Consider the following 27,173-nt stretch of genomic DNA (forward strand, 5'->3'; position numbering starts at 1 on the left):
GTTTCTGATAAGATTCTTTTTTTTCTTAAATTAATTAGATTTATCGTTTGAATGTGCAAATTCATCGTTTTTCTGCGCTTTAAAACGGATCGAAAGTAAATATAACACGTTCAATTATGAATACGAAATATTTAATGAAAGATGCAGAATCGAAAAATTCAGTCACGGCAACTCGAGGCGGTTCTTAATTTACAGTACACACGTGGCATACGCGTTGTTCCGTCGTGTTCCAGGAACGGTTCGTTCGTATTCCTCGGACGCGACGTCTCCCCCGCTTTAAAATAGAAAGCTGGGGCCCGCTGTATGTCGCGCTCACGGACATAGGAAATACTTGGACGGTTTGGGCCTAGCATATTATTGCCGCGAAGTTGAAGCTCAAGGGGTAGAATATAATTACGCCAAGTGATGGATAGAGATGTATGATTTTACGATTTATTATTAGTACTGTGACTTTTTTTTCTTGAATTGCAACACGATATGCAATTGGATTTGTAATCATAAAATCATATTTGCGAAAGAGATTTCCCAAGATTGAGCAAGATAGCAGCAAAAAATATTTCGGATAAATATTTTGATCAAATGAGACAAAGTCGATGTGTGTATTATAATAATTTAAAAACGGATGTATAGGAAATAAAAAAAACTGAGTATATATTATTAATATCAATAAATAAACGCATGGAAAAACGTCGATTGTATCAACTATTAAAAAAAAAATTTATACAAAAGACAGATCGCATAAAAAACAATGACTTTCTCTCATTCCTCAGAGTGCCTTCCAATGACAATTAGAATTTCGAAAAACAGAATTTCTGCAATGGATTTTAATTAGTTGAGTCTCGTTCCATTACTTTTCTGAGATTTCGTTCATGGAAGTTTCGACTGTCATAGACGGCACTCTCCGATGGCAGAAGGTTTCACTCTCCCGGTTTAAAATAATATTTTATGCTGAGTCCAAGTTTCCTACGTCTCTCCATGATCACGCCCGAGGGAAAAAAAAAGAAGTCATTAATCAGAGTGGTGGCACATCGTCAACAATCTTGCGTGCGGCAATCTTAACTCAGCATAGATGATGAAATCTATGTCAAACTCACCAGTGGGTGGCCAATTTTTGATGTATCCGGTGCAGTGTACCACCGCGTAATTCTGGCCGTCCCGTGCCGGCGGTCCCAGGGAATTCCTATGCTTCATACGATGCAGCCCGTGTGCCGCTGCCATGTCGCCCGTGGTCTGCAGATTCCCGACTTTCATGCGGCAGATGAAGCCTCTTCTTGAACCCATGCATAGTCTCATCGAGGCTGTAATCAGAAAGGCAATTGTTTTATCCCGTGAATATATTTTTCCCGAGAATGCAAATATCGGTTATCTTTAATAACGCATTCTAAGAAACGTGAATAACATGATTTAGTAATAAATAGTCTAATGTATATATAATAAGATAATTTAACAGTGGAATAATAATGTAATAAGATAGCTCGATGAGATAAAACTCTGAAGAATTATTGAACGATCGATCGATTCGTTTTTTTTTTCTTTACTTACATTTCTGTATATTTTTACATTTAATTTCCGAAGAGCCATTGCGGATCATTGTTACCGGCACGTATTTACATGGATCTTTTTTACATCGATCTTCCAACGGGCAGTTGTGACTTATTGTCAGCGGCACATACTTACATTGACCTTCCTTCTTGACCGTTCCGGTCTTGAGGTCCAATACTCGGCCACCGTGCTGCGGCTCCGCCGCGCTAAGCTGCTCCCGCACCTTCTCGGTATCGTCGGGATGAACTTGCGAGTAGAGACTGGTACCGTACCAGTCGTTCTGAGTGTAGTTCAACACCGGTGCGACCGAGTCGGACACGTAGATGATTCTGCCTGTGTCACAGCTAACGACAAACAGGAAGCCATCCGCCGCTTCGAGGATCAAGTGCTTTAATTCCTGATCCGTAAGGAAGGACGGCTTGTAGGCGTTGTCCGTGGCAGTATTCCCGGTACCTGCAACACATTCCATTTCGCTCTGACATTTCGAAGATAGGATGATAGAATTTACAGAGTATCCAAGTATATATAACGTACAAGCATTGTTTGCATCGAGATCTAATAAACTTCTTTGCAGAGTGCTGCATTTCGTCCAACAATTAACATAACGACGAAAACATAATGTCAATTAGTTGTTAGTAGGGCAAAATCGTCTAAATATTGTTCGCACCTCACACGCAACATGTTTAAACCAATAAAGCGACTACGTCTGTCTTATTCCTTTCATTGCATGCACCTTCAAATGCCTGTCAAATTTATCGATTTATTTCCAAACTTCTAACGTGTGAGATTCAGTTGTCTCGTATTAATAAAGCTAAACGCATTTATAATATTATTGATTTGAGTCTTCGAGGGGAAGAATTCGGCATTAAATTCGTTGATGAACAGGCGATAGCTTTTGAAGCGCGGATTCAAAACCTTGAAGAGCACTCCGCGAATTCCTAAGCAAGTCGTGTCCTATCGAATATTGAAATCGCCTCTCGATAGCTTTTTCCGAAGTTGACCTCCGGAGAGACGCGAAGATCGCGGCGCGCCATGGTGTGGTACCAAAAATGAGGACGGGGCACCTCGCCAGCGGAGGTAACTATCGAGGTGCAAGATCGGAATTGCAAAGCGGACGGCGGCGGATCCCGAGAGTGAAAGAGAGAGAGAGAAGTGCGAGACAGAAAGAGCGGCTCTCTCGCGCGGCGATGCGATCTTTACCCCGATATACGGAGAAATTCCGGGAAGAGGTACTTTAACGACTTCCAAACAAGATCTATGGAAGACCCCCGGGGTGACCTTCGTTACCATTACTTTCTTCCACATTGGTATATGTCTACCGGTCCAACGTTACTGTTGTTACTTCGACGTTTTCCGCATACAATTTCCGATCATTGGTTATCCATAATACTAAAAAATTTTTAGCTATCACATCACCTGTTCGCGCAAGAAATTCAAAAGACATAAACGCACGTACGCGCATCGCGAACCAAAAAGACTGCAATGTTTTGTTTTATAAGTCTCAACGTGTACAGAAAAATGATAATCGCACAATTATTGTGTTAAATTTAAAGAAAATTGTTGCAATTTGTCTGATAGTATACGAGATATTCCGAGAGTGTATAGATTTAAAACGTAAATAAATATTCACAAATGTATAACAATCTGACAAAATATTTAAAATGAAATTTTGCCGTTGAAATAAGAATATTTATGCAATTAAAAAGGATTGCACTGCAAAAAATGGATTGGGACAATAAAAAATTCGCTTGAGATCGATATATAAGCTACTCGTTCTATCCCATATTTTTAGTATGCAATGTCACGCTAGTAGCTGTTTGATTTCCATTTCTAGGCATTCTAACGCACCACTATATTTTAACGTTGAACAACAACTGTGATAGGTGGTATTGAATATTTCTGCCACGGATGCTTTTTCGTATTATCATTTATCTAACATTTAATAGTTCGTAACCGTCAAGTTTTTAACAATTAACGGCTAAAAATGTTTTCAATTAAATTTAAACATTTACGGGCGATACAGTATCCAAGTAAGAATTGAAGAATACAAAACGCGTATGTGACATTGATGATTATCCATTTTTAAGCAAATTCAAACATTTACGAAATTATACCGCGTCGAGTGCACCGTGAACGTAAAAAAAAAAAAGAAGAAAACCGACACGTTCTTGCGACAGAACGGCGTCCGCCTTTTCCTATCAACGCTCGTCGAACGGTTCTTCTCTTCTGGCAGTTTTTATCCCCGGCGTCTCGGGGTCGTAAAAAATCCGTTGGTGCCCGGCACTGACGTATGCCTCGTCGCGACCGCGTAATACTCTTCCACATAGCACACGCATGGGGCGTTCGCGCGCGTAAACGAGCGTCCTCCTTCACCTCCTCCGCCTCCTTCTCCATTATCCTCTCTGTCTCCTCACAGGTGAGAGAGAAGAGAGAGAGAGAGAAGAGAGAGAGAGAGAGAGAGACGGAGAGTTTCCTCCTCTCCCGTGCGAGAGAGCGATTTGTATGCAGCGGCCCTCGTCGTCGGGAAAGAGGAGAAGCGGCTATAAACAACGCGACGCACCACCAATACCTAGGTAGAATCACGGCGGAATCGCGCATACACGCGCGCGCGTTCACGCACAATACGCAGCACGCGTCCGTCCATCGGCCGCAGGCCTCCCTCGGGCTCAGGTAGATAGGTAGATACCCCGGCAGAGCCTACCAAAGGGACAGCCGCCCGAAGGGACGGGACGCACAACTCCGCCCAACGTGCCCACCGGAAGCATACATCGCGCCCGTTGCATTCGATATGACCGCCACCGAAACCCCGCCGCAACATTACGATCGTTCCGGCGCATCCCTATTCCCCCCTAGTCCCCCTCCACCTGCCCTTCCTCACGGAATTTCCTCGTTAATCAGTTATGCAGATAGCCCTAATATGCATTTCGTATTTATATCACGAAGTCTTGACCATCATCTCTCCCCTTTGGTAACGGGATTTAAATGAAATTCCGTAAACACGTTTGTTCCTCAGGTTTTCGGCAAAATTCAAGATCGATTTTCTTCCTTTTGACGCGAGAAATCATTTTGATATTTTTCAAACAAGAATTTTCGGTGCGAAATGATTTACTTCATCAATTCGTGGCTCTTTCCGCCGACTTCCAACTACACTTTTCTTTCCGCACGAACATCGATAAGAATTATATTATCTGTTAATCATATCTAATATCTATTTAATCATTTCAGTACTGACTCGAGTTTTTTGGGGGAAGATAATAGCAATTGTAATCTCTAACAAATAAAAATTCCCATATATTATAATGGTATCATAAATGTCGGTAAAGTGACTTGATACGTGCAGTCACCTGCAATCTCGGCGCGAACCTGGCGAAACACCTTCGGCCTTTTCGTTTCCAGCCTAACGAGGAGGTCGCGGATATTTACTGTCGGCAGTGGAAGTATCCTAAAAGCGCTCGTAAATTCTCGCCTCTGTCGAGACGGGAGATCCAGCCGCGTTCTCGCGCGTCGCTCGACCCGGGAGGGATTCGAGCGAGTGTTTCGCCGCGTAATCGATAGTCGTAGGTAAACGTAAAGCAACATACGGCGGGTCGACTACAGCCGTAATTTAATCGGCCTCACGTTAGGGCATCGAGATCTCGCGTTGCGTCCAAGTTATTGCGCCGCTCGTGCCGGATAACTTAAACATTGCTGCAACTTAATCGTCACGTCCCGCGTCGAAAACTGCACCGTTCCTTATCGATGACGGCCGGAGAAGACGGAGGAGAAAGAGAGCGAGAGCGAGAGAGCGAGAGAGAGAGAGAGAGAGAGATTTGTTCTCTCTCATTCATACATAAAATAGTTGAAATAAAATTATAGCAAATAAAACATGCAAAGAGAAAGGGAGCGGAATAAAAAAAAAAAGATTAAATAAAATATAAAACTGCGAATATAAAATTATACCCTCGTTATGTTCTTCGAAAGTAATTGCGGAAGTTTGATTTAAAAAATGAACGGCTTACTAAAAGAAAGAACAAGAGAATTATTTTTTGCCCATATCATATTTGCTAACTTTGCGGCGCGTGCGAGTTCCAGAGAAGAGACTTAAGTTAAATTCAAGTGGCTTATAACACTTACGAGTGGCTTGTAAGTTATCGACACTCGACATTTTTTCATCTCTCGACGAAAAATCTGCAAGAGAACTTCGAATAACGGGACGGCTCTTCAACATCTTGTTATTTGTATTTCTTAGTGATCTTTTGAAAGCAACAATTTTCTCCACTTTTTTCAATTTTCGACATTAAACCCGACTCAGGTAGCAACTCAGTTCATTCTCGAATAAATTCTACTTGTGTAAAAGGAAAATGCATTTAATATTATCCGAGGAGAAAATGTTCACAATTTTTTACGAGCGAGCACATCGAGTCGAAGAATTGATTATTAATTTAATTAACTCAAGATCTAATCTACTTAATTAATTAAAACATATTAGTCCTCGAAAAACTTAATTCGAGGTCCTTTTCAAATTCACCAGGAAGATAAATAAGATTCCGTCAAGATGTTGAAAGTTACTCACCTCTAAGAGCTTTCATGTGCGCCACCGCCATCCTCAGAATCGTGAGCTTGTCGGGCTTCCGGGCCAGGGCTGAACAGGTCGGCACCATGTCGGAGAGCTCGGTGATGTAGGCGGTCATCTTGTTCCGCCGCCGCCGCTCTATCTCGCAATGATTCTCCCTGCAGTAAGTCGCAAGACAAAACCGAGGTAATTGCATAGTTCAAGGAACCAGCATGCGGTTTCTCCTACTACGGCTAAAAACGGCGCGAACAACGAAGTTGAAACGCGGAACAGCCGGTAGAGACAAGGGGTTTTCTTGCGCGTCCCTCTACGCGAGGGATCGCGAGAGTCGCAGGAAATAGCGTGAAATAACGCTCGCGATACGGTATTCAATTTGCGTTGACTTCTTGCGCCTGTACACAATACGCGCGGGGCCTCGCTTCGCGTAACGTGCACCAGTTATGGATTTAACTCGCGGTTGTGAAACATATCGCCGAGTCACCGTGCCACGTCTCGGCTTAAATAATTATTCATGAATAGTAAAAGAATAATTATTAATAGCGTTTTCATCGTTCTATAATGTAATTAACGTTATTCATTAAATCTCACGTGAAGAAACGAATCCCCCGATCATATCTGCACTCATTAGAAAGCGCCTCAAGTTTTTGCATCAATTTACCATCGCGCTTCCAATTAAAACTTCACATAAGCTACCTAAAATTAACTCGGTCGTCGTTGGCGCCATGATCGATTCGTCCGATAAATTCTCGAGTAGTCCTCCACCTAGACGGGGGAGGATATCGGGGCGAGACCACAATTTGAGACCTCCCCTGTTATTACGCTACCAGAGGGTAACCGCCGCGGGTAACGGCAAGGCACGTCTCCCTTTACTTCGACGGCGAGCTGCGTAATCGCCGGCGCGCAAATCGTAAATTTAATGGCATTTAATTCGCGACAATTTTCCAAGAAACTTCGCGAGGGCAGAACCCCGTGTATACGCGCGGATCCGCACGCAACACGTAAGCCGGATTCCCGCTCGATTCCCCGATGCGCAAATCGAGCGGCGGTTAATTCGCTATCGGCGCTACGTCCCGTTCGCGAAACCAATCATTTCGCGAAGTCAACTTCGTGAACCGAACCTCCCGGTTTAGCGTTACGATCGATCAATTCTTGCCTGTTTCTACAACGCTCTGCAGCAACGTTAAGAGATGTAAATAACAATAATAAAAATAAATAATTTGCAATTAACCAGATCAGGCACAAATTTTCTTCTATTTTATTCATTATACTCGAAAAATAGACATATAATTATCTCCGCTTGTTATCCATCATCATATATATATCTGTATAAAATAATTGTAGAAAGTACTTCCTGGTAGGAATTATTGTGTTATCGACTGACAAGTTCTTTATTGAACGGGACAGTTTGATCGCTACCTATTCTCTATCCTGAAATGGATAAGGAAAGAGATCGGTTCACGGGATGATAAAAAAATTTGTTCAGTTCATGACATGGACAGATAGTTTCGCGATCAGACTATAACGTCGATATCCTACCCGAATACACAGGGTGCGAGATTAAAATTTGATATCGATATGCTGATTGGTTTGCACTAACTCTTTTTTTCGCGGCGTCTACTCCCCGCGACATGGATGGCCACGATATGAAATATTGAAAAATAAAATTGATCCGTTCAATGGGACTGCGTCGTGCGGACGTAGTCTGTGCGAAACGTGTTATTGTATTTCGCTGTATTTATATCTAAAAATTAATTTCTCGAATTTCTAATAAATATTAATTAAAACTCTTAATATATACTCGATTTGGATATCCAAATATATTATATATTTATTGAAATCCGAATGTATTCGAAATCGAATCAGAGTTTTTGAATAGCAAAAAACTTTATTTTATTACTTAGGCATGCAAGTTTCTGTACAAATTAACTGTTTAAATCCTAATCAAATGGTAAATAAATTCTCAGATATATTGATTAGCTTTATAAAGATGGACTTAAACATTTATAATATTTATAAGAAATAGTCAATAAGTATAAAATACTTGACCTTTTGATTGGTATGTTTGCTTGCAATAGCAAGAGAAATACATACTGTATATTTGTTTCTAATTATCTGGCTATCTATTGTTAATTTAAAACTTTCAAAAATATTCAAATATTTTAAATTTAAATTCGAACTACACTAAGAGCAGTAATTTTAATCATAAATATTTATAAAATTGCATAAACGTCCAGCAATATGTTTTCATATAACATGTAATGTAAAAAAAATCAATATTTATATATTTATATATTTATTTAAAATATTTACGAACGAGCGATTGTTCTTCAAACGATAATAACGTGCAAGGAAAATTAATCGAATCATGTAACAAAAAGTATGCGAAAAGCTTCGACATAATTTACGTCATGATTATTTCATAACTTTTTCTTTGATCTGTTATTCTATTTTATTTTGCAATTTTAATTTATCCAGCTTGGCCTTGAAAGTATCACAGATAGACTGCTAGATTCTGTTTTCCAAAATTTATATTCGTATACTTAATTTCCAAATAAAATTTTCTTATCATCAAATAATAGAGAGTCTGAATTGTTTATTTCTTAATAGTAAGTTTCGTAAAATAATTCATTATTAAAACCAATTCGAAACGTCGAAGGAAAGAAAAGCAAAATAACAAGTCAGTGAAAAAGCGAAACCGTCATGATTCAAGTCAATGCCAATCGCCTTTCACGTCTCTCATTATACGATTCGGTGCAATTTTTTTCGTCGAGCTGCGCGCACGGGCGATCGTTATCGTTATTATTGTCTCGTCTCGAGGACCAAGGGAATCCGTAACGCTCGACGACGTCGAGGATGGCCCGCTATTTAAAAGAGGCCACGGCGCTTAAAGCGCAAGTATAAAGCGGAGTATGCATCGCGCGGCATGGCAAGAGACGAGAGGGGATAGAGGGGGAGGAACGCGATCCGTGAAGAGGAGGACGGGGAAAGAACTCCTGGGTCAGAGGTCAGACGCTCCGAAGTTGCCCGCTCGCTCCGTGGGTCCAAGCTCCGTGTACCGGGGCATACCGGGTGTCCCGGTACTACCTCACACCACGGCCACTCTCTGCGATCTGATTCCTTGATCTCGAAGTCGCGATAGTTTGCAGTTCTACGATGTCTTATTTTACATTTTATTTTTATTGCTTGGATATAACCAGTACTTTCTTTCAACTGGGTTACATGGTAACTTCTTTCGATCAAGAGTCGCTATTACTTTTTTTTTAAAGCAAGACATCTCGAACATTAAAAATGTTACAAATACATTGTTCTGTTTCATGGCAAAAATTCAAATTTTACTGACTTATTTATGTTATGTAACTGCACAGCTACGTAATTGTATAACAGATGTAATTTTGTAATAACATTCACTCCGGCATAATTATAATTATAAAAGGAGTAATGCGTTACGTTGCTAGAATACAATGAATTGTTAATAATTTACTGAAATGTTTTTCGTCGACAGATAACGTTACAAATACTTTTTTTTAAGTATATAAGGAACGAAAATACAAAGAACTATTTTTAATCGACAAAAAAGATTGTATATACCGTCGACACAATTCACAATGAGCCGAGACACCGCATTTACCATGCTATTTGATACACAGGGGTCGTCGGATGCTACGGCGAGCGACACGGTAAAAGTTCCTGATCCCTAAGGCCGGGGGTCAACGCTGACCCCGTGACACCGGTCACGTTACTTGAAAAAGAGGATACTAGTTGAAGGTTGAAGTAATAGATCCCTTTATCCCGCCGTGACTCCATTTTAAGCTTAAAACGCGACGTGTGCACGTCTCGCGGAACTTAAAACTGCAAGATAAAACGGAATTTAATATCGCGGACACACGATTCGCGTTCGCCGTCCCCCGCCGTTAATCAGCCTCGTGAGAAACGAGATTAGGGGATATTTAGATTTCTTTTCCTCTCCCACGTTTTCCCTTCAAAATCTAGACTCTACCGTATTCTCGAGCGCGACGATCGATCGGACGTCGCCTCGATGGAATTACAGTACGCCGCTCCAGTTGTTAGAAAATCGGTCACGATCGTCGGAATAGCATCGGTACACCCTGTACACGGCTCTTTATACCGTGGTGATCTAATGTTGGCTCGGAAACACATACGTTGCACACATACAGCATACGGAGCGCCCCGCAAAGGGAAAAAATCGTCCCGATGTACAAGGGGAGGAGAGACGATCGCGAAGAAAGCGAGTTATCGTCGTATTGCCTCTCGCATTTAGGTTTGCTTTAGGCTCGCTCTAGGTCGATGCCACGATAGGTAGTTTGCTCTGGATGCCACTCTGACAACGTCGGTTTCCGGCATGCTTCGTCTTCGATATTAACTCAGATACCGGACGCGAACGTGTAACGCGATTGTGTAACGCTCTATAATGTGATTCATAATGCAATTTATTACGTTTGCTCGCAAGATCGTCCAATGACATTACCTTGCCGTACGTTCGACATTCCCGAACGCTCGTATGCATAAAATTTATGGACTTGCGAAACGGAGTTGTGCTCAATTATGTTACTCAATCGTATAGTTTATCGTTATGATTTGTGTTCCTTGCACAAGATTGCATCGATATGCAAAATAAAGATCGACGAAATAAACAACGCATTTGCTACGCCCTTGCGTTGATAGAGAAACGTTGGAATGGCAAACGGATATAAAGTTATATACTCTCATTGTCCTGTGGTTACCGAGACGGATAAAGAAGCGGACATTATACTACGCGTAATCTGACTGTAACCGTATTATTCATGATTGGGAATAAACTTTCGCGTAACTTCCTTATTTCGCGTTTGCATATCTCGTTTCTTTTCGATGTACAGTCGGAATTCTGATTCGATTATTTGATTGAATCCCGCGGAGTTTTCTTTTTGTGATTTTGAAACACACGTGCATCAATTCGTAGAAAAATGATGTTCGATAATACATTTCTTTCCGCTTGTGTCCAAATAAATATTAAGTAAATTTGAATCGCGATAGCTGTCTTCGTGAACCGATTGATCCAGTTCGACCCTCGTTAGCGTTCTAAGAGTAATTTTCCCGTACGTTCAATCGTTCCGCGGCTTATTACACCATAGAAGAAGACTTTTAATTAATTGGCCTATGAGAGCAATCTACGCTACGATCTGCATCATGCACTCTATAGTGAGGCACCGTTGGCTTCCTTATGCGGCGTTTAAGGCACGTGCTTTTCACTGTAATGTAAGATAATCTCTCCTCCATTTAGAGCCTCCTTACGGCGATTCTGATTTCTGTGAGATTCTAACATCTTCCTGTAAACTTTTGTAACTCGCTCGGCATTATGATCGTTCGCCACATGTGATTAGAATTTTAGAGAACACCTACCTCTCTCTTCCTTCTCTTTTTTCTCATATAACTTTTTTACTTTATAGCGATGACTTCTCTAGATAGAATAAATGGAACTAAAATAATATGTTAAAAATTAATTTACATTACGAAATTTGTGTACCGACACGTGTTGGTTAATCGTGATTTAAAAAAAAAACGTAAAATGATCTTTACTCCAATTTCATTTCAGGCACGAAACCGTTAACGTTAACGACGCACAACGTCCGTGTCCACATGGATATTGAATGTTGCTTAAATCATTCCCAAACTGGACGAAGATGTTATAATCACGCGCGTGAAACGGCAGCGTGTAGAGTCATAAATTTCCGCGCAACATATTTACTGCCGTGAACGAATAATCGCAAAAGAGCAATGTTCGTCGGACACACACGCGTTATAAATGATGACTGTGCCCGAATTTATTGCAAGCACCATGTTGTCACAACCTTTCTCCGATAGCTTTCTCATATTTCCTTTTTATTTCCTGTTCCTTATATTCCCAAATGACATACTGCATCGCTCGAAAATTTTACGAGTATTTAATGGCAATCTATTCTATGAAACTTTGTATTTCAGATTCACGTCCGATTTTTTCCCAGAAAAATGTTCGAAAAAACTGAAAAAGTTTTTCAAATTCCATTTAAATGGTTTCTCCCTTTTCTAGAAAAATAATACAGCACGGAAGAAATTTCGACAATAAGTTAATGCGTCGATCTGTATTAAAAATGAAGAATCACGTTTCCAAAATCCTTTAATAAGGAAATGCTAGGACGGGGAATAAAAAGGGGCAATAAAGCACAAGAGAAGGAGAGATTCCACTCTCCTCCGCAACCACCGGCATGCGACAAAATTATTTCGTGGTTATCACGGCACCAAAAGTGCCGGCAGCTGTATTAACGCCGAGAAAATGCGAGGATGGGGAAGCGCAAAAGATGGGAAAGAGAGGAAAACGAGAAGAGGTCTAAGAGAGAAAGAGAGAAAAGTTACGGACAGGCGGCAAGGAGAGACGCGCGCGTCTTGCGGCAGGAGGCAGTAATTGCGTTATTAACTTAAAAGTGAGGTTCTCCAGAGAGAGAGAGAGAGAGAGAGAGAGAGAGAGAGAGAGAGAGAGAGAGAGAACCAGGGGCGAGAAAGGGAGAGGAACGAAGGGGGATGATGAGGAGAGAGAAAGAGCGCGCGACATCAGAATGTTGCCGGTCGGTCTTTGCCGCGGCGGCGTCCGCCGCGTATTCTTTCGCGGCACCGTATATACCTGCGAAACGACAGCGCGGATACGGAATTGCAGGTGAACCGCCACGGACCCACCCGTAGCGGCACGCGATGAGAGACCATGGATAAGATATCGTTATTGCTATTATGGCGGATCGGCAGTCAGCCTTCAGATTGGCCGCGGCGTTAAAAAATAACAGAGCGCTTTTTCCCGACGAGCGCAATCGGCTGAAATAAAGTGAGACTTTCTAGATTCAAATTAAGCGGTCGCCGAAAATTAAACTGTTTCATTGATTGGTTTTGTTGTGATTTCGCAAGCCGGGGAACAAAAATGTAAAATTTTCTCCAAACTCTCAGTAAATTCAGTAACGACTTTTAAGAAATGTTTCGAACAATATGTGCATCTCCAATTGAACGATATCAGAGCTAGTGGATTGTTATAACAAACAACTAACGACGTAAGATAAACTTTAGTACGTACTTAGTACGGAGTAAATCAGATAAGTCATGCAATTTCTTCTCGCGTGCACGAAATTAACGAGATGTGAGAAATTCCTAGCTGACCCTCCGCTATGAACAAATAGTTAGATCGAGCAACGCGAGGATTGCTCGCGAGCAATTCCGTACTATCATTTTGCAGGTATGTACGGCGAGTAACGTGAGTAAAAATCGTAAAACGGGAAAGAGAGGGAAAGAGAGAAGGAGAGAGAAAAATAGGATATGGGTGGCAATTTAATCTCGTTCAGTGAAATGAAAGATGATTGTATCTCGGTTGCGGAGAGGAATGTAACTTTGTTACATTTTATGCCTAATTGGCCTTTCAGGTACACGATAATAATGCAGCATGGATTAAAAAATAAACACGAAACTTATACGAATGTAAGTGCGACCATACATATAATAGCGTGTATTAAAACTTGAATTTCCTGTATTTCTGGTTAATATGAGAAAAGTAAGGAACGACACGTGATAAATTCAATAGTTCTCGAATAATTTCGATACGCACAACTCAATATAATTTTATTTCTTTCGGTGGAAATTATGATTTCGTTATTTTATTTAATTTTAGACGTAAATAGGATGCAAATAATCAGACGGTACATATTCTAGTTGACACGGCTACATGTGTGCACAGAATGGCATTTATACGTGGTTTTTCGAAGGTACGTTACCTATGATCGGCTTTACATTACGATTATATCAGGTAGGGAAGCAACCGTGGGCCTGGTGCTTAATAGAGACGTAACGCCATACACAGTCACGTTACACAAAGCAGGGGGCTGAGTCACGACCGATCAATGTTACACGCGGTAGGCTCAACCTCCGATACCCCTTTTTTGCCTTTTGTCTATTGATAAGTCAATCAATCGAGATCGATCGTCTTGAGTCGATCGTGTCGGTGAAATTTCTAATTAATGAAGTGCAGCATGTAAAAAACGTGATATATTTCTGTTTACATCGGTAAGTAAAACTATATTTAGAAAATCAAGTATTTTTTATTAAATCTGTCATAAAATTTTAATTGAAGAAAAAAAAATGTATATATATATATCGAGGAATCTATAATTGAGCAGAGACACGCAACGTCTCTGACGACACGTCCCGCGTAATCGTATGTACTGGACGTGGAAGATTCCTCGACGATTTTGACGTAGATTTTTATTCACGGCGTCTGGGGAGCGGCCATATTTTACACGTAAGTTATGCGTCTCACGTTGTACATTATTTTCCGGCTTTTGTCCGGCGAATTTAATGCCCGTGCCAGCCGAAATATCTCGGAAGGGAATCAAAGTACCGTGTCTCTTTCGTTGTACACGGACTTGAAGGACGCGCACTCCGACGCGCGTATAAGTACCTTATGTTCCCACGCTGGAGCAGCCTCGAGGGCTTCCCATTCCGCTATCGGCTCCTCACATTGCCCGGTATCATGTAGGTATGTATGTACCTTCTCGTACTTGAAGAAGAAGAAGAAGGAGGAGGAGGCGTATGTACAGGGTGTACCGGTGAAACATATTGAGCCGCGGGTTTCGTGAGGCGAATTAACAAACGCCGAAGAGAGGTGGTCGAGAGAGAAGAGGGTTTCGCGCTTTCGAAGGTAACTTTCGTAAATTTCCGACTAACGTAGTTGGCTTGGAAATGGCACAGAGAATTTGTAAAATTGGATCGAAAATTGAATCGAAGATACATCGAACGGCGGAAACGCGCGGTTGAAATGTTAAATAGCTGCATCACTATGATATAATATCATCGCTCTATTATAATATTTGTTGCCGAATTAAGCCTAACACTCACCTGGCAAACCTCTCCTTGTCCTGGACATTGTCATCGTCCAGCCTCCTGTATTTACAGCCACTCGGATCATCTTCGTCAGATCTGCAAAATAATCGAAGGCAATTCGCATTATTATTAATAATCATTAAACCGCGCAGCGATGAGTCTTTGTTCTCCGAATAGCATTGACGATTCTAACGTTCGCTTGAAAAATTTAGATTCACTGTACTTCGGTTTTGTTATATCGTCATTTGAACGCTCCAGAGAACGCTGTCTTGTAACAATTACTGATACTTGAAAGCAAATTAAGTTAAATGAGCAGTAAAAGAATGTATTCTAGATACTGATCCTAGATACCAGCGTTAAGGACTGTGAAATGGCTGTGGATAGCCGAGTTCAGCACCCGAAAGGAACAAATAATAGAAATTCCGCGCGCGTCGCGTCACCGATACGTAAAGTGTAATCGCTTCCGGACTGCCAAACGTGACCGTACGTTCCAAAATTGGTCACCGGCAGGATCGTCGTCGGCCTTTCTCTCCCTCCCTCACCCCGCTTCTTTAATCTGGAGCGTCCGTAACAGTAAGTGACGATGAGAATCTCATACACGATATTCATTCATTCTTTCTCATTCAAGCTGTCGTTAAACTATAATTATCAACAAGATTTTTTGAGGGAGAAGAGCAACAATCGACTGTCACTCTGTTATATGACACATTACATTAAAAAATTCAGATATATGACGTAAAGAAGTTCCGGATATCTCTCCTAATTCGTAACCGTCAATTTTTATAATATGGAATTGACGGTTATGATACAAACGTATGATTATGCAGTATAAAAATATGATATTAAATAATTATTCATCGAATTCAATGTAAACGTTCGATCCTTAAAAAGATCTAAACCGAGGCGTGCGATTATCACGTGCGATATCGATCGATCGCGCTGAATTCGCCGAAGAAGCCCGGAAGCGAGAGCGTTTTATACGAGTCGCTTTCGGCGCATGGGAGAGAAGAGGAGCGAGCAAGGGATAGCATCGATAAATCCGTCAGCGATCGTCTCATTACCGGCGTAGGAGAGCGCGATGTATCGAACGCGCGATAGAAAATTATGCTCTCATTGCGAGAGCAGAACTCCGCGCAGAAATCCGGGCCGATCGTCAGTCCGTGTTGTGCACAGCGTCTTGCGCGGGTGATGTACGATTCTGACCCTGAGCGAAAAAGCGAGACCCCTTTACTTACCGGCACCCTTCCACCCGCTGTCCCACTGTCTCGCCCTATCCCTCGCTCGCCGGTGCACGGGTCGCATTGAAGAGAGACGGTATATGGCCTCTCTGCCTTCCCTCCTTCCCCGCCCCCTTTCGTTTCCCCGTCGCGAAGTCCATAGGACCCAACGGACCCGAGGTAGGGATGGTGTAGGGCCTGGCAACGAGTGTATCCGGGTATCGCGAGCGCGAGAGGGGATTGAGGGAAACCCCCCTTTTGCCTCTTCGTCTCCCTCTCCGTCATCTTCCTGCGCGGGAACCTTCTCGGTTCCCTTCGTCCCCACGTTCTCCGGGTTCCTTTTTTCCTGCTCCTCTTCCTCCTCGCGAGAGAGCGAGAGGAATGAGACAGAGAGAGAGAAAGAGAGAGAGAGAGGGAGAGAGGAGGGGGAAAGAGAGGAGGGGAGGCGAGTCGCGGAGAGACTTATGGAGTACATAATGATGCGCCCCGCGGTATTACGTCGACTTAACGGACGCGTATGCGTGCTTCGCAAGCGATGAAGTCGACGACGTCGAGAAGTATTCGCGGCGGGCGGGCAAAGCCTCAGGGATGAAGTTTTAGAAGAGGAAAAAAGAAATGGCCGCGAATGCAGATCGATCGTGAACGTTTGCTACGATTTCCGCATCTAAGATACTAACATCTCGTTCGTTTTTTTCTTTAAATTGCATTCAGATTTGTAATATTTCCTGCTAATATTTCCTATAAAATACTTTAATATTTCCTGTTAAATGGAGTACATGATAAGGTGTATCCAACGTGTTATTTTAATTCAATCTATATATGCTTTGTGTACAAAATCCTTGACTTACGTCATAAACGAACGAATGAGGAAAATGAAGCTATAAATTGCGATCCTCCCTCCGCCTCTCCATTCCTCTCCCCCGCTCTGGCCTTCTGGATCGCGGAAAGTACATGAGGTAGAGCAACGATAAAGTGAAAATTATGGGGAAAAAGGTAGCCGAAGGCGTGAGAGAGATAAATGTGTGACAGGGAGATGTATGAAGCGCATAATGATGCGCAGCGCAGTATTACGTCGACTTAATAGGTGTTTCGCAAATAGAAAATCTAGCGCAGTAGGCTTTAGCGACTCTATCCGCTATGGGATTTATTTATGAGAGGTTTTTCTGTACTCAATAACGCCTATGCACGCTATGATATTAAAATACATTATCTCGATAATTACAACTGAAAGAGTAGTGGAAAAAAAAAAGATCAATTGTATTTTATTGAAGCGGTTTACCTTAATCATGATTAAGATTGCGTTAACTCCTATTTAACCTTTACAAAAAGGTGTTAAGTCTCGATCATTATATCGTCAGACATTTATTAAATATGTAATATATGGATATTTAACATTCTCTTATATGAAGCGTAATGTAAGTATTAATTCATAATTAAATGTCATATTCAACGTTATTCTATGATTGTGTGTTACATCAAGAAACATATACAATATTAGTGATTGTTGGTCAGAAAATTATACTATAATTACTTTTATACAATTACGAAGACGATAACTCTCGGTTCTGAAAAACGTTCTCACTAATTTCAGCATTACACGCCTTTTTCTCTAATTGCACAAGAGTAAAAATACATAATTAATTATAGAATTATTTTAATATGTATGTACAATATAATTATAATGCTGCATGAAGTTCAACAGAATAAGTAATGCATTAAATTGCAATCTTTCGATTAATTTCCATTAAACTTTTCTTCCGGATTTGAGAGTTGTTAAACAAATAGAGTAGATCTGTACTCATTGGAAACTGCGTTCCTGAGACTGGACGCAAATCCAGGAGAGAAGATACGTGGCTTCGATACCGCTCTGCCATTACGGTAGTTTGACCCTTGACATGGAGGCGATTTGGGCAGCCCAGTTCGGAATTTCGGCGGCGCCGATTGAAGGACCGGACAGGCGCGATGCACAGTTACGGTGAAAGGATTTCTCTCTTCCTTTCTCTCTCGTTTTACTTGCTCTGCATGTGTATTATAAGTAGACCCCGTAAACGCGAATTGGAGAGGGACGGGGGGGGGGGAAGGGAGGGCAGCCCCCGCTCTATTTCCCTGTGTATACGCGCCCCGGAACGCCCGATAATTTGTATACGTCGCGAAAACCGTGGGAACAAAAGCGCCGATACTTAAGTCTACGCGGTGATCGTTATCTTCGCTATCGAGATACCGTCGTAAACTGTCGTGTCTTTTAACATAGTCATATTGCACGGGGGATAACGAACCGTCGCTCGAGAGAACGGACACATGTATATCTTAGTATTGTGATACGTGCACGTGGTTCACGATGCATTTCCGTTTAGGTATGTAATGGATTATAATAATTTAACGAGATGAGATAGTCCGCGAACGTTCGAGCTATTCGTCATAACGCTCAATGGCATTATTGCATAATTTTTTGAGCCCTAATTGATACTGGTATATTTAACACAATTTCGTACGTGAACATAATTATTGTAAACATAAATAATAATATTTAATACTTTAAAACAATGAGGTAATGTTATCTGAGCGTTTAAGATAATTTTATAATATTATAATAGTACATATATTTACAGAGTATTTAATAAATAAGATGAAATATTGAATCGTGAGTTATTTATTTAAAAATAAAAACTATTATATTAGAAAAATTATATTAATTAATATTATTGCAGTCGAATCGATATCTGTCGAATATAATGCTAAAGAAACTACTTTTGCTGCACTTTTTATAATAACAAAATTATTTATGTTAGTTATTTCAAACAAAATACAAGTTTTACTTAAATTATTATATTATCATTCGTGTTAAAGAAAGATGTGTTAATCCGTAAAAAATTTAAATTGTGCAAAAATTTACCGATACTTTAGTCATCATAAAGATGCACGTGTTTCTAAGCTCGTCAGCTTCGCACCCTTCTTCTGAGAGTTTAAAGAGCCAGCCAGAAGAAAAAGTAACATGATACTCTCGCGAAGAAGAAAAAGAAGAGGAATTTGTGTGACGTGTCCAGTTTACGGTGGCGCCTTTCTGCATTTTTCCGTATGGCGCCGAAGTCACGACTTGACCCTCTCGTCTTCCCCTATCCCACCCTCTTTCGTCCACGATCATACTCTTGCATTTACGTTCGTCGTTCCTTCAGGTCCACGTGTTACAACTACTTTTTTTACACGGCGCTAAGCGTATATTCAAATATCCCCCAAGGAAAAGTGTAATATAATCATTCGAGCCCAATCAGGACACGTAATAAGATGTCTCGTATGCGATCTAGCATGAAAAATCGCATCGTGTGCCGAAGACTTTAAATATATCTATTTTAATCGTAGTGTTAATTAAAGCGTTAAAATATAAATAATAATTTTTTTTTTCATTATATAAAACAAAAATTTTATAAGAAACAGATTTCCATGAAGTGCTTAATTAATCAATAAAATACTTAATCAATCGTGTCATTTTTCTCAATTTTGCACGAGCATAAACTCGAACGTCCATCAACAGAAACAGAAAACACGGAAGAATCTGTTAATTTTATTTTATAAACCAGTCTACTTTATATATATAACTGTTTATAAATCTGTTTTACGCGGCCAATTCGGAGAAGGATCGCCGAGTATTTTTAACGGGCAAAGAAAGCGGAAGGGAAAGATGTGGGAGAAAAAGAAAGAAAGTATATCACCGTATGGTGCAAGAGCACGATGCATCCGCGATCGATCGCGGGCCGTGGAAAATCGTCGCGGCGATCGGCGACGACGACGAGGGTCGGCAGGAGCGATCGAGGAGGTGGTGACCAATAAGGTCGCTGGAGAACGGATAAGAGTCGCGGAGTCGAAGAACGATGGACCGCCCCTCGTTGCGGCGGCAGTGCGCGAGGCCCACCAATGGCCACGCTGTTTTCCCCTTAATATGCGAGCCTGGCCGCCGGCATTACCGTTCTTGTAATGAAAAAATTACGTCACCTATCCGCTTAGGCGTTAGATAGTCGATCGATGCCTACGAGACACCATCGCTGGACGCTCGTTGACGCCGAGACGATCTGCATGCCCGAGGCATTACGCGGCCGTTTCAATCTTCGGAAATATATTGTTATAGATTATAGATCTACCGGGAATTCGAATATATGAATATATCGAAGAGGGATGTAATGAATCATTAACCCTTTGAGGCCTAATTTTTTTTCTAAAAGTCGTAGAATTTTTCTGACAGCTTAAATAATTTATATTTTGTACCTCTGATTAAAAGTTATATCGGTTATAATGCATAAACACAAGAAACTCTTTCTCTTGTATTATTATTTATTATTTTATTATTTATAGATATTAGTGTGATTATTACTAGAGAAATACGCTTTTACTAGTGTTTTCGAGTAATGAAATTTTAAAACAACAGCCCCTGCAGATTTGGGTCTCATCTTGAGCAATTTCTAATCTCCTTTGTGATACCTCTTGTTACGTATACGTTCATAGCATTCTGTCGACGTAGATTCTTGGTATCGGAGATTGCGATTGGTATCTGCAGCCTTGAATTCATTGTTACATCGAATCCTGAATATTATCATAGATCTTTGATACCATGTATATCCCTGACACGGTAAATCCATGGCGTTTCAGTGATCCTCGATTTTGATTATTTTGATATTACAGATTCGTGATATCTCAGACCCCGTGAAATTGGCGATCTCTATAGATCGTAGATTGTCGATACCTTACATTTTGAATCTTGCTGCTTTAGATCTCTAGATTCAAGGCAGTTGCCAAAGGCAAGAGATTCTTGATGCCATTAATTTTCGCGATTGATTCGTGATGGCACAAATGATTTTCCATATCACTAATATATAATACTAAAATTAAAATACTATAGATTCTTAATTCTAGTGTATAAACTGTTTATAAATTTTCATATTAAGTTTTCATTGCAATTTAAATTTCACTGGGCTATAGTACTATTTTTTGCATTAATTCGCTGAGATCCTAAGCTTTTATTTCATCGAGATATATAAAATAAAATGTTCATTTACTTCAGTTTTTCTGCCAGGAAGAGACATTGGACGATGTTATGGATATCGATAGAGATTCGCGCTCGATTTTGTCTCATCGTAACATTGAAACGGAACGGATCAGAAACTCGACCGTTTTCACGCCTGAGAAAATTCTTATTGTCTAAGGCGGGCTGGTTCGCTTAGAGCGGAAAGTCACGCGAATCGACGCATAAGGAAGAGGAAACGAGAAATCGACTTAATTGCGCACGTCGTTTAGTACTTTTGTGCGTACAACAAACAGCAGCGTACAACTGACTGTGCCTCCATTTGGCTTTCTTTCATTCTGGACATTTATCTTTAAATGCATTTTTTAAATCTGTATTTCTCTAGTAATAATCAAATTTACATAAATACTTATAAATATCAAAATAATAAATAATATAAGAGAAAAAAACAGTAGTAAAAGAGTTCCAGGTCTCATTTCACATAATTCTATCTTCTTATATTTTCTTTATTTATATATGTACTCTCTAAATTTCATAAAGTGAAAATACTGCCACTACAATTTTTCGAGTAATTTTCCACTTTAATAAGAGTTAAAGTTCATTTTATTAGAGTCAATTTCTTGATATTCATCCTCTAATAGAGTGAATTTTCACTCTTATTGGAAAATCCCTCGAAAAATTGTACAGTGGCAGTATTTTCACCTTATGAAATTTAGAGAGTAATAAGAAAATCGAGGAATTCTGCCAAATATTAAATGTCGCAATAAACATGAAAAATTTCAACTTGCTGTTGAGTTTGTTTTTCTTTCGGTTCACCATTCATCAGTTTCCCCGTACGCGCGTCCAAATGTGCGCATGTCGATCGTGTATGACATAAATATGCATCGCGGCCCGCGCGTACAGAGCGTTACTAACAGGGTCTTAATTATATGAATGAAAATAATACGCGCGCTTCAATCTCAAAACACACTTTCCTCGGCGTCAAGCCATCCGGTTCAACGACTCCTGCATGCAGCAGAAACGTGCGGAAAAATATCACGCCCGGCCAAGAACGAATAGAACGCCGCCGATAATCACTAGCGATTTATATGCTTGCCGATCTCTCTCTCTCTCTCTTTCTCTGTCACACGCTGATGTCGATAATCTTGGCCCGAATGTGACTCTAATTCCGATCAATTAGATTTTCGTTAACTTAAAAGTCGAACGGACGTCAGAATTCGTTTTACAACGCGATAATGTCGAAGTTCTAAAATTATAATAAGGCACGTATGAGATCACACGTTTCCCTTATACCAATAATATTTTACAAGTTTAAAAAAAATTTTTCTTAACACTTTTATTTCTTTTCGGATCAAGTTGCATCACGGATCACGTGCCCAGATAGCACCTCCTTTTCTTTTTGCACGACGGAGCTCGCCAACTCGCCCGAGTCTTCTGGGCGGCGGCGGCGGCATTCGGGAAACGATGTTATTGCGTAACGTAATGATCTGGTAATCGGTCACGTGGATTTGCGTTGGACCGGGCCGGCCGCAAATCTCCGCTACGTGACGAATTCCGCGACGAGCGGGTTTTGCCGCGTGCCTGCGCCCGCACGTGAGTGCACCATCCGCACGCGCGGCACTAAGCTCCTCGCATTAGTTCGCGCGCTTCTGCAATCGACAGCAGTTTGTTTGCTTCCGTGGCGAACGGCGATGTGCGTCGCGCCTCGCGCCTGCACGAGAGGACGAGCAAATCGAACGCACAGCAGCAACACCGCCGCCGTTGCTGCGTAACACCTCATTAGCGTTCGAGGAAGTAGTACGGCCATCGCGCGGGGGACTTCTCTCGCTTTTGTGAGCGAATCGATCGAGAAAAATCGCCGCGCCAACTTTTATTTACATATCCGTTAGAGATCTTTTATCCTCATTGACAATTACAGTTGTTTTCATTAGAGTTTCGTTCTCTTGAAAATGTGAGAGATAAAAACAATATTTAAAGAGCGATTAAACGTGAGGGGGGAAAAAATTTTCCATTGTCTCTCGAAGAGAGACGCATATATCGTTTTATTTATGCATTATTTTTAAATTGGCTTTCAATATGCAATTTAAATAACGTCTTTATAAAAAGCGCCGAGTTTGTCCTTCACGGTTTGAGATTCACCGAGCCGCCCGTGCGCCCGTTTGTTTTGCATGGCGTGTGCGTGCAAGGATGCACGTATCAAACGCCCCCCCCCCTCCGTTGCCCGCTCCCGACGTTAATTGCGCACGGTAATCATTTTAACATACGTTCCAATTATGCGAATGCTATTTGGATTACATTTGCATCGCAAAAACTCCCGATGTGCCATCGCATCTCTCGCAGGCGGCGCGTAGCGCCTACGTAGCGTTTAAATACACGCGGACGAAGGTTTTTTTTTTTTTTAAATCTCGCTAATTAATCCCCGTCTCTATCTGTCAATAAAATTTATCGGCCAACGGCGTAAAAATCCACCGTTGCAATTCGATAAAATTCGCACCTATCGCGCGACGCACGGCATTTTTGTCAATAATATATTTTTAGATATCTGGTCTTATCATGCCGCACGTGCCTAGGACTATAATTATGAGTATCCTTCTCGTAATATCGTCTCGCCACGAGTTTTGTTATGGTTCCGAGAGATTATCGTTATCGTTGTTTCGATGACTGTACCCGTGTATCGCTTCATTCAAGGCCGCGCGCCTAAAGTTTTTTTTTTTATACAAGATACACGTGTCAATCTTTTATGTGCGGACTACACGCACCGGCAGAAATGGTGTCCCGCGACGTTCAGCGCGCGGCGATCACCCACACACGCGAAGCGCCGTACGTGTTACTGGGCGCGCGGAGGAGCCGAGGAGATGGGAGAGGAGCGAAAAAAGTGGGGATCGCGCCGGTGTTGCATCCTTCACCAACGTCGCACGTTGAAGAAGGATAGAGCTAAGATGAGTGAGAAGACGTGATACCGACTCGATGGTGTCCCAATATCCGTTTCACTCGCACTCGATACTAATATCGTCTCTCGCTCGCCAATACCGATGCGTCGTGCTTTCCTTTTTCTTTGAGAGACGGCTATCCGAGTGCACGAAGCGTCGACATTTATTCTATTAGCATGTCATTCATTACTTTATATTATGTAAAGTGATAAAATTTAATTTAAAAAAACACAAATTTTTATTGAAATATTAATTATGTTATACATAGAAAGAAAAAAATTAACGTTTATCCCAATTAATTATTGATTCACTTATGATTGCGTAATAATGCTTCTTTTTCATCCCGTAACAAATTTTTGTGTGAAATTATAACCATCGTTACGGATAATTTTCAGACTCACTATAAGAGTTTCTTATCCATTTACAAATTTAGAGTATAAGATTAATTTCTTGTATTGTAAGTAAGTGTGTGCAAAATTGTGTAAATAATAATTTTAAAAGATAATAAAAATTTTATTTTAACATTTAGATTTATTTAATGTTGATAGTTTGTAAGTTAATTGTAGTTTGTAAGATAGATTGTAAGTTAATTTTTTGTTCATCTAACATTTAACATAATTAATATGGTATTGGCGAGCGAGAGACGATATTAGTATCGAGTGCGAGTGAAACGGATATTGGGACACCATCGAGTCGGTATCACGTCTTCTCACTCATCTTAGCTCTATCCTTCTTCAACGTGCGACGTTGGTGAAGGATGCAACACCGGCGCGATCCCCACTTTTTTCGCTCCTCTCCCATCTCCTCGGCTCCTCCGCGCGCCCAGTAACACGTACGGCGCTTCGCGTGTGTGGGTGATCGCCGCGCGCTGAACGTCGCGGGACACCATTTCTGCCGGTGCGTGTACACGGTGCAGGGAAGCGGCGCGATTAAAAATGCAGTTCAAGCCCGCGCCGAGAAGCGAGACTTGATCGTATCATATTACTTTATTATAGAACGCTTTCTCCGTCGGAGGGTAAATCAAGAATTAAAAAAAAAAAAAAATTCTCTCCCCGTTCAAATTAAGCAAAAAGCGTAATCGTATAAAAAAAAGTATGTTTTTCTGTGTTATCTCTTTAATTATAAATCATGTTATGAACGTACTTCTCAGAATGTCACGTTCGTTAATAGTTTAGTATACCAGTTGGTTTAATTTTAAAACGAAAACCGCATATAACAAGATCCGGCAAACCGTTTGCTTTCGCGTTTTCTCTCGGCGCTTCATGAATTCCTATTGCCACGCTCTCTAAGACAAAAAATTCAACGTCGGTTTGATATCTAATAAAATAATTCAGTTCGCGGGTCGCGCGTTCCAGGAGGACGGGGTGTGAATCTATTGAAAATTCTCACTTTGGCCGCACATCTCCCCGGAGGGAGAGAGCAACAAGTGAGTAAACATCCGTGCCACGGAATCCTCGAGTCCGCGCGAATCGTCGCCGTGCGCTCAAACTAATCGGACACGGCAATGCGCGGCCCAACTACCGGCAGAACGGCAGGAATGTCGTGACACGCGTACGTCCGACCCGCCAAGAGACGAAGCCCGGGATCAATGGTGCGTGACTGCATCGGGTTCGTCGAAAGTGAGGCGGAGATATAATGGCCGAACGCGGGAGAATAGGGAGAGACGCTCCCCTTCGCGCTCGCTCACCCCCCAAGCGGTGTCGGCTGCTATTTTCGATAGCTCGGTTCCCTCTCGCCCCCGTCGCAGAAATTACCGAGACGAAAGTGGAAAGTTACGGCTAGAGTTACGGAGGAAAATATAATTGGCTCGCGGAAACGTCATATCTCACGTGAAGTGAGCGAAGAAAAATATTTTGCACAATTAAATTCTTATCTAAAAACGATGAAGAGGAATAAAAGATAAAATTTAGAAAAAATGAAATAGATACCGTAATCTGTACGTGCGAGTCTGTGCATAGATATTATTATACGTCGAATCTGCCCCCCCCCCCCACTGGCGTCATATTCGATACGTGTATTGAAATATCAAGTCAGTTAGTTACAGAGAAAAACAAAATCGTTATGCGAACTGTCCGTCGACGTGCTGATGTGGATGAAAATATGCTGATTCTGCAATAACAATCGGTATAAAGACCAACAATCATAAGCGACAATGACGGACATGGAATAAAATTACGCGACATAAAGCTATACTTAGCATTTTTAACATTTCTGTTGTCAGCAAAGATATTTTTGACTTGTCTCTAACAGATCGTATTTTTTAATTTAATAAACAAGCGCTCTACAAACACAATATATTCATAATTAATACTATAAACAGAATCGAATTACGATGCTGATTTTAGCGAAGTTTTCATTCGAATTTAATTTATTTTTTCGGGACATCAATTTTATAATCTTAATTTTCTAGTCAATTTTTTAGATTTCTATATGTTAATCGATAGTGATATCATTAAAAATATGTTTCTCTTTCCAAAATTTTAAAATCACCCATTAAATATTTTTCCGCCTTTTATCAAAAATTTGTCGATAATCGAACTATCTATATATTTCAATACAAAAGGAGCTCCCTTTTCTTTTTTCCGCGCGATTGCGAAACAAGCGCATTCTGCGAATTGTTGGCACCACGTCAGAATGACTTTCCTGATGAATTGCAATGTGACGAGCGCTAATTGAAGATGTGTGATTAAAGACGGTAGAGAGTTTGTACGTCTTAAAATCTGTATTCGCGAAAGTCTCGCAGCAATCAAAACTCGCGTACAGTGCGAGAGAGATAAATGTCATAAAGACGTTATCAAGACAATAACTACATCATAAAAAAATTTATATATCGCATATTTATGTATGTGTCTAAACCGCGTTTGAAAAGTTAAAAAAAAAAAAAACAATGCAAATAACAATTCATCCGGTCCCAGTTGTACATTTTTTAGATATAAATATAGAAATATGTAGATTAAAGAATTTACCGTGCGAGCAGAAACGCACGTGTCCTAAAGAGAGGAAAGAGAAAAAAATATAACGACAAAGCAACGGTG

At 40.9% G+C, this 27,173-nt stretch overlaps 1 protein-coding gene across 4 annotated transcripts in view; it reads right to left on the minus strand.

The window, feature by feature from the left end:
* Positions 1 to 27,173, minus strand: part of LOC105833459 (aryl hydrocarbon receptor nuclear translocator homolog) — a 37,407-nt gene that overhangs the window by 3,607 nt on the left and 6,627 nt on the right. For all 4 annotated transcript variants that reach the window (XM_012675215.3, XM_012675213.3, XM_012675212.3 and 1 more), the window contains 4 exons: positions 14,996 to 15,076; positions 6,095 to 6,255; positions 1,678 to 1,995; positions 1,095 to 1,298 (listed from right to left, as the gene is read on the minus strand). In XM_012675215.3, the coding sequence (XP_012530669.1) occupies positions 1,095 to 1,298; positions 1,678 to 1,995; positions 6,095 to 6,255; positions 14,996 to 15,076 (764 nt within the window). The remainder of the gene's footprint in view (positions 1 to 1,094; positions 1,299 to 1,677; positions 1,996 to 6,094; positions 6,256 to 14,995; positions 15,077 to 27,173) is intronic.

The sequence above is a fragment of the Monomorium pharaonis genome, chromosome 4, assembly GCF_013373865.1.
Source record: "Monomorium pharaonis isolate MP-MQ-018 chromosome 4, ASM1337386v2, whole genome shotgun sequence".
NCBI lineage: Eukaryota > Metazoa > Arthropoda > Insecta > Hymenoptera > Formicidae > Monomorium > Monomorium pharaonis.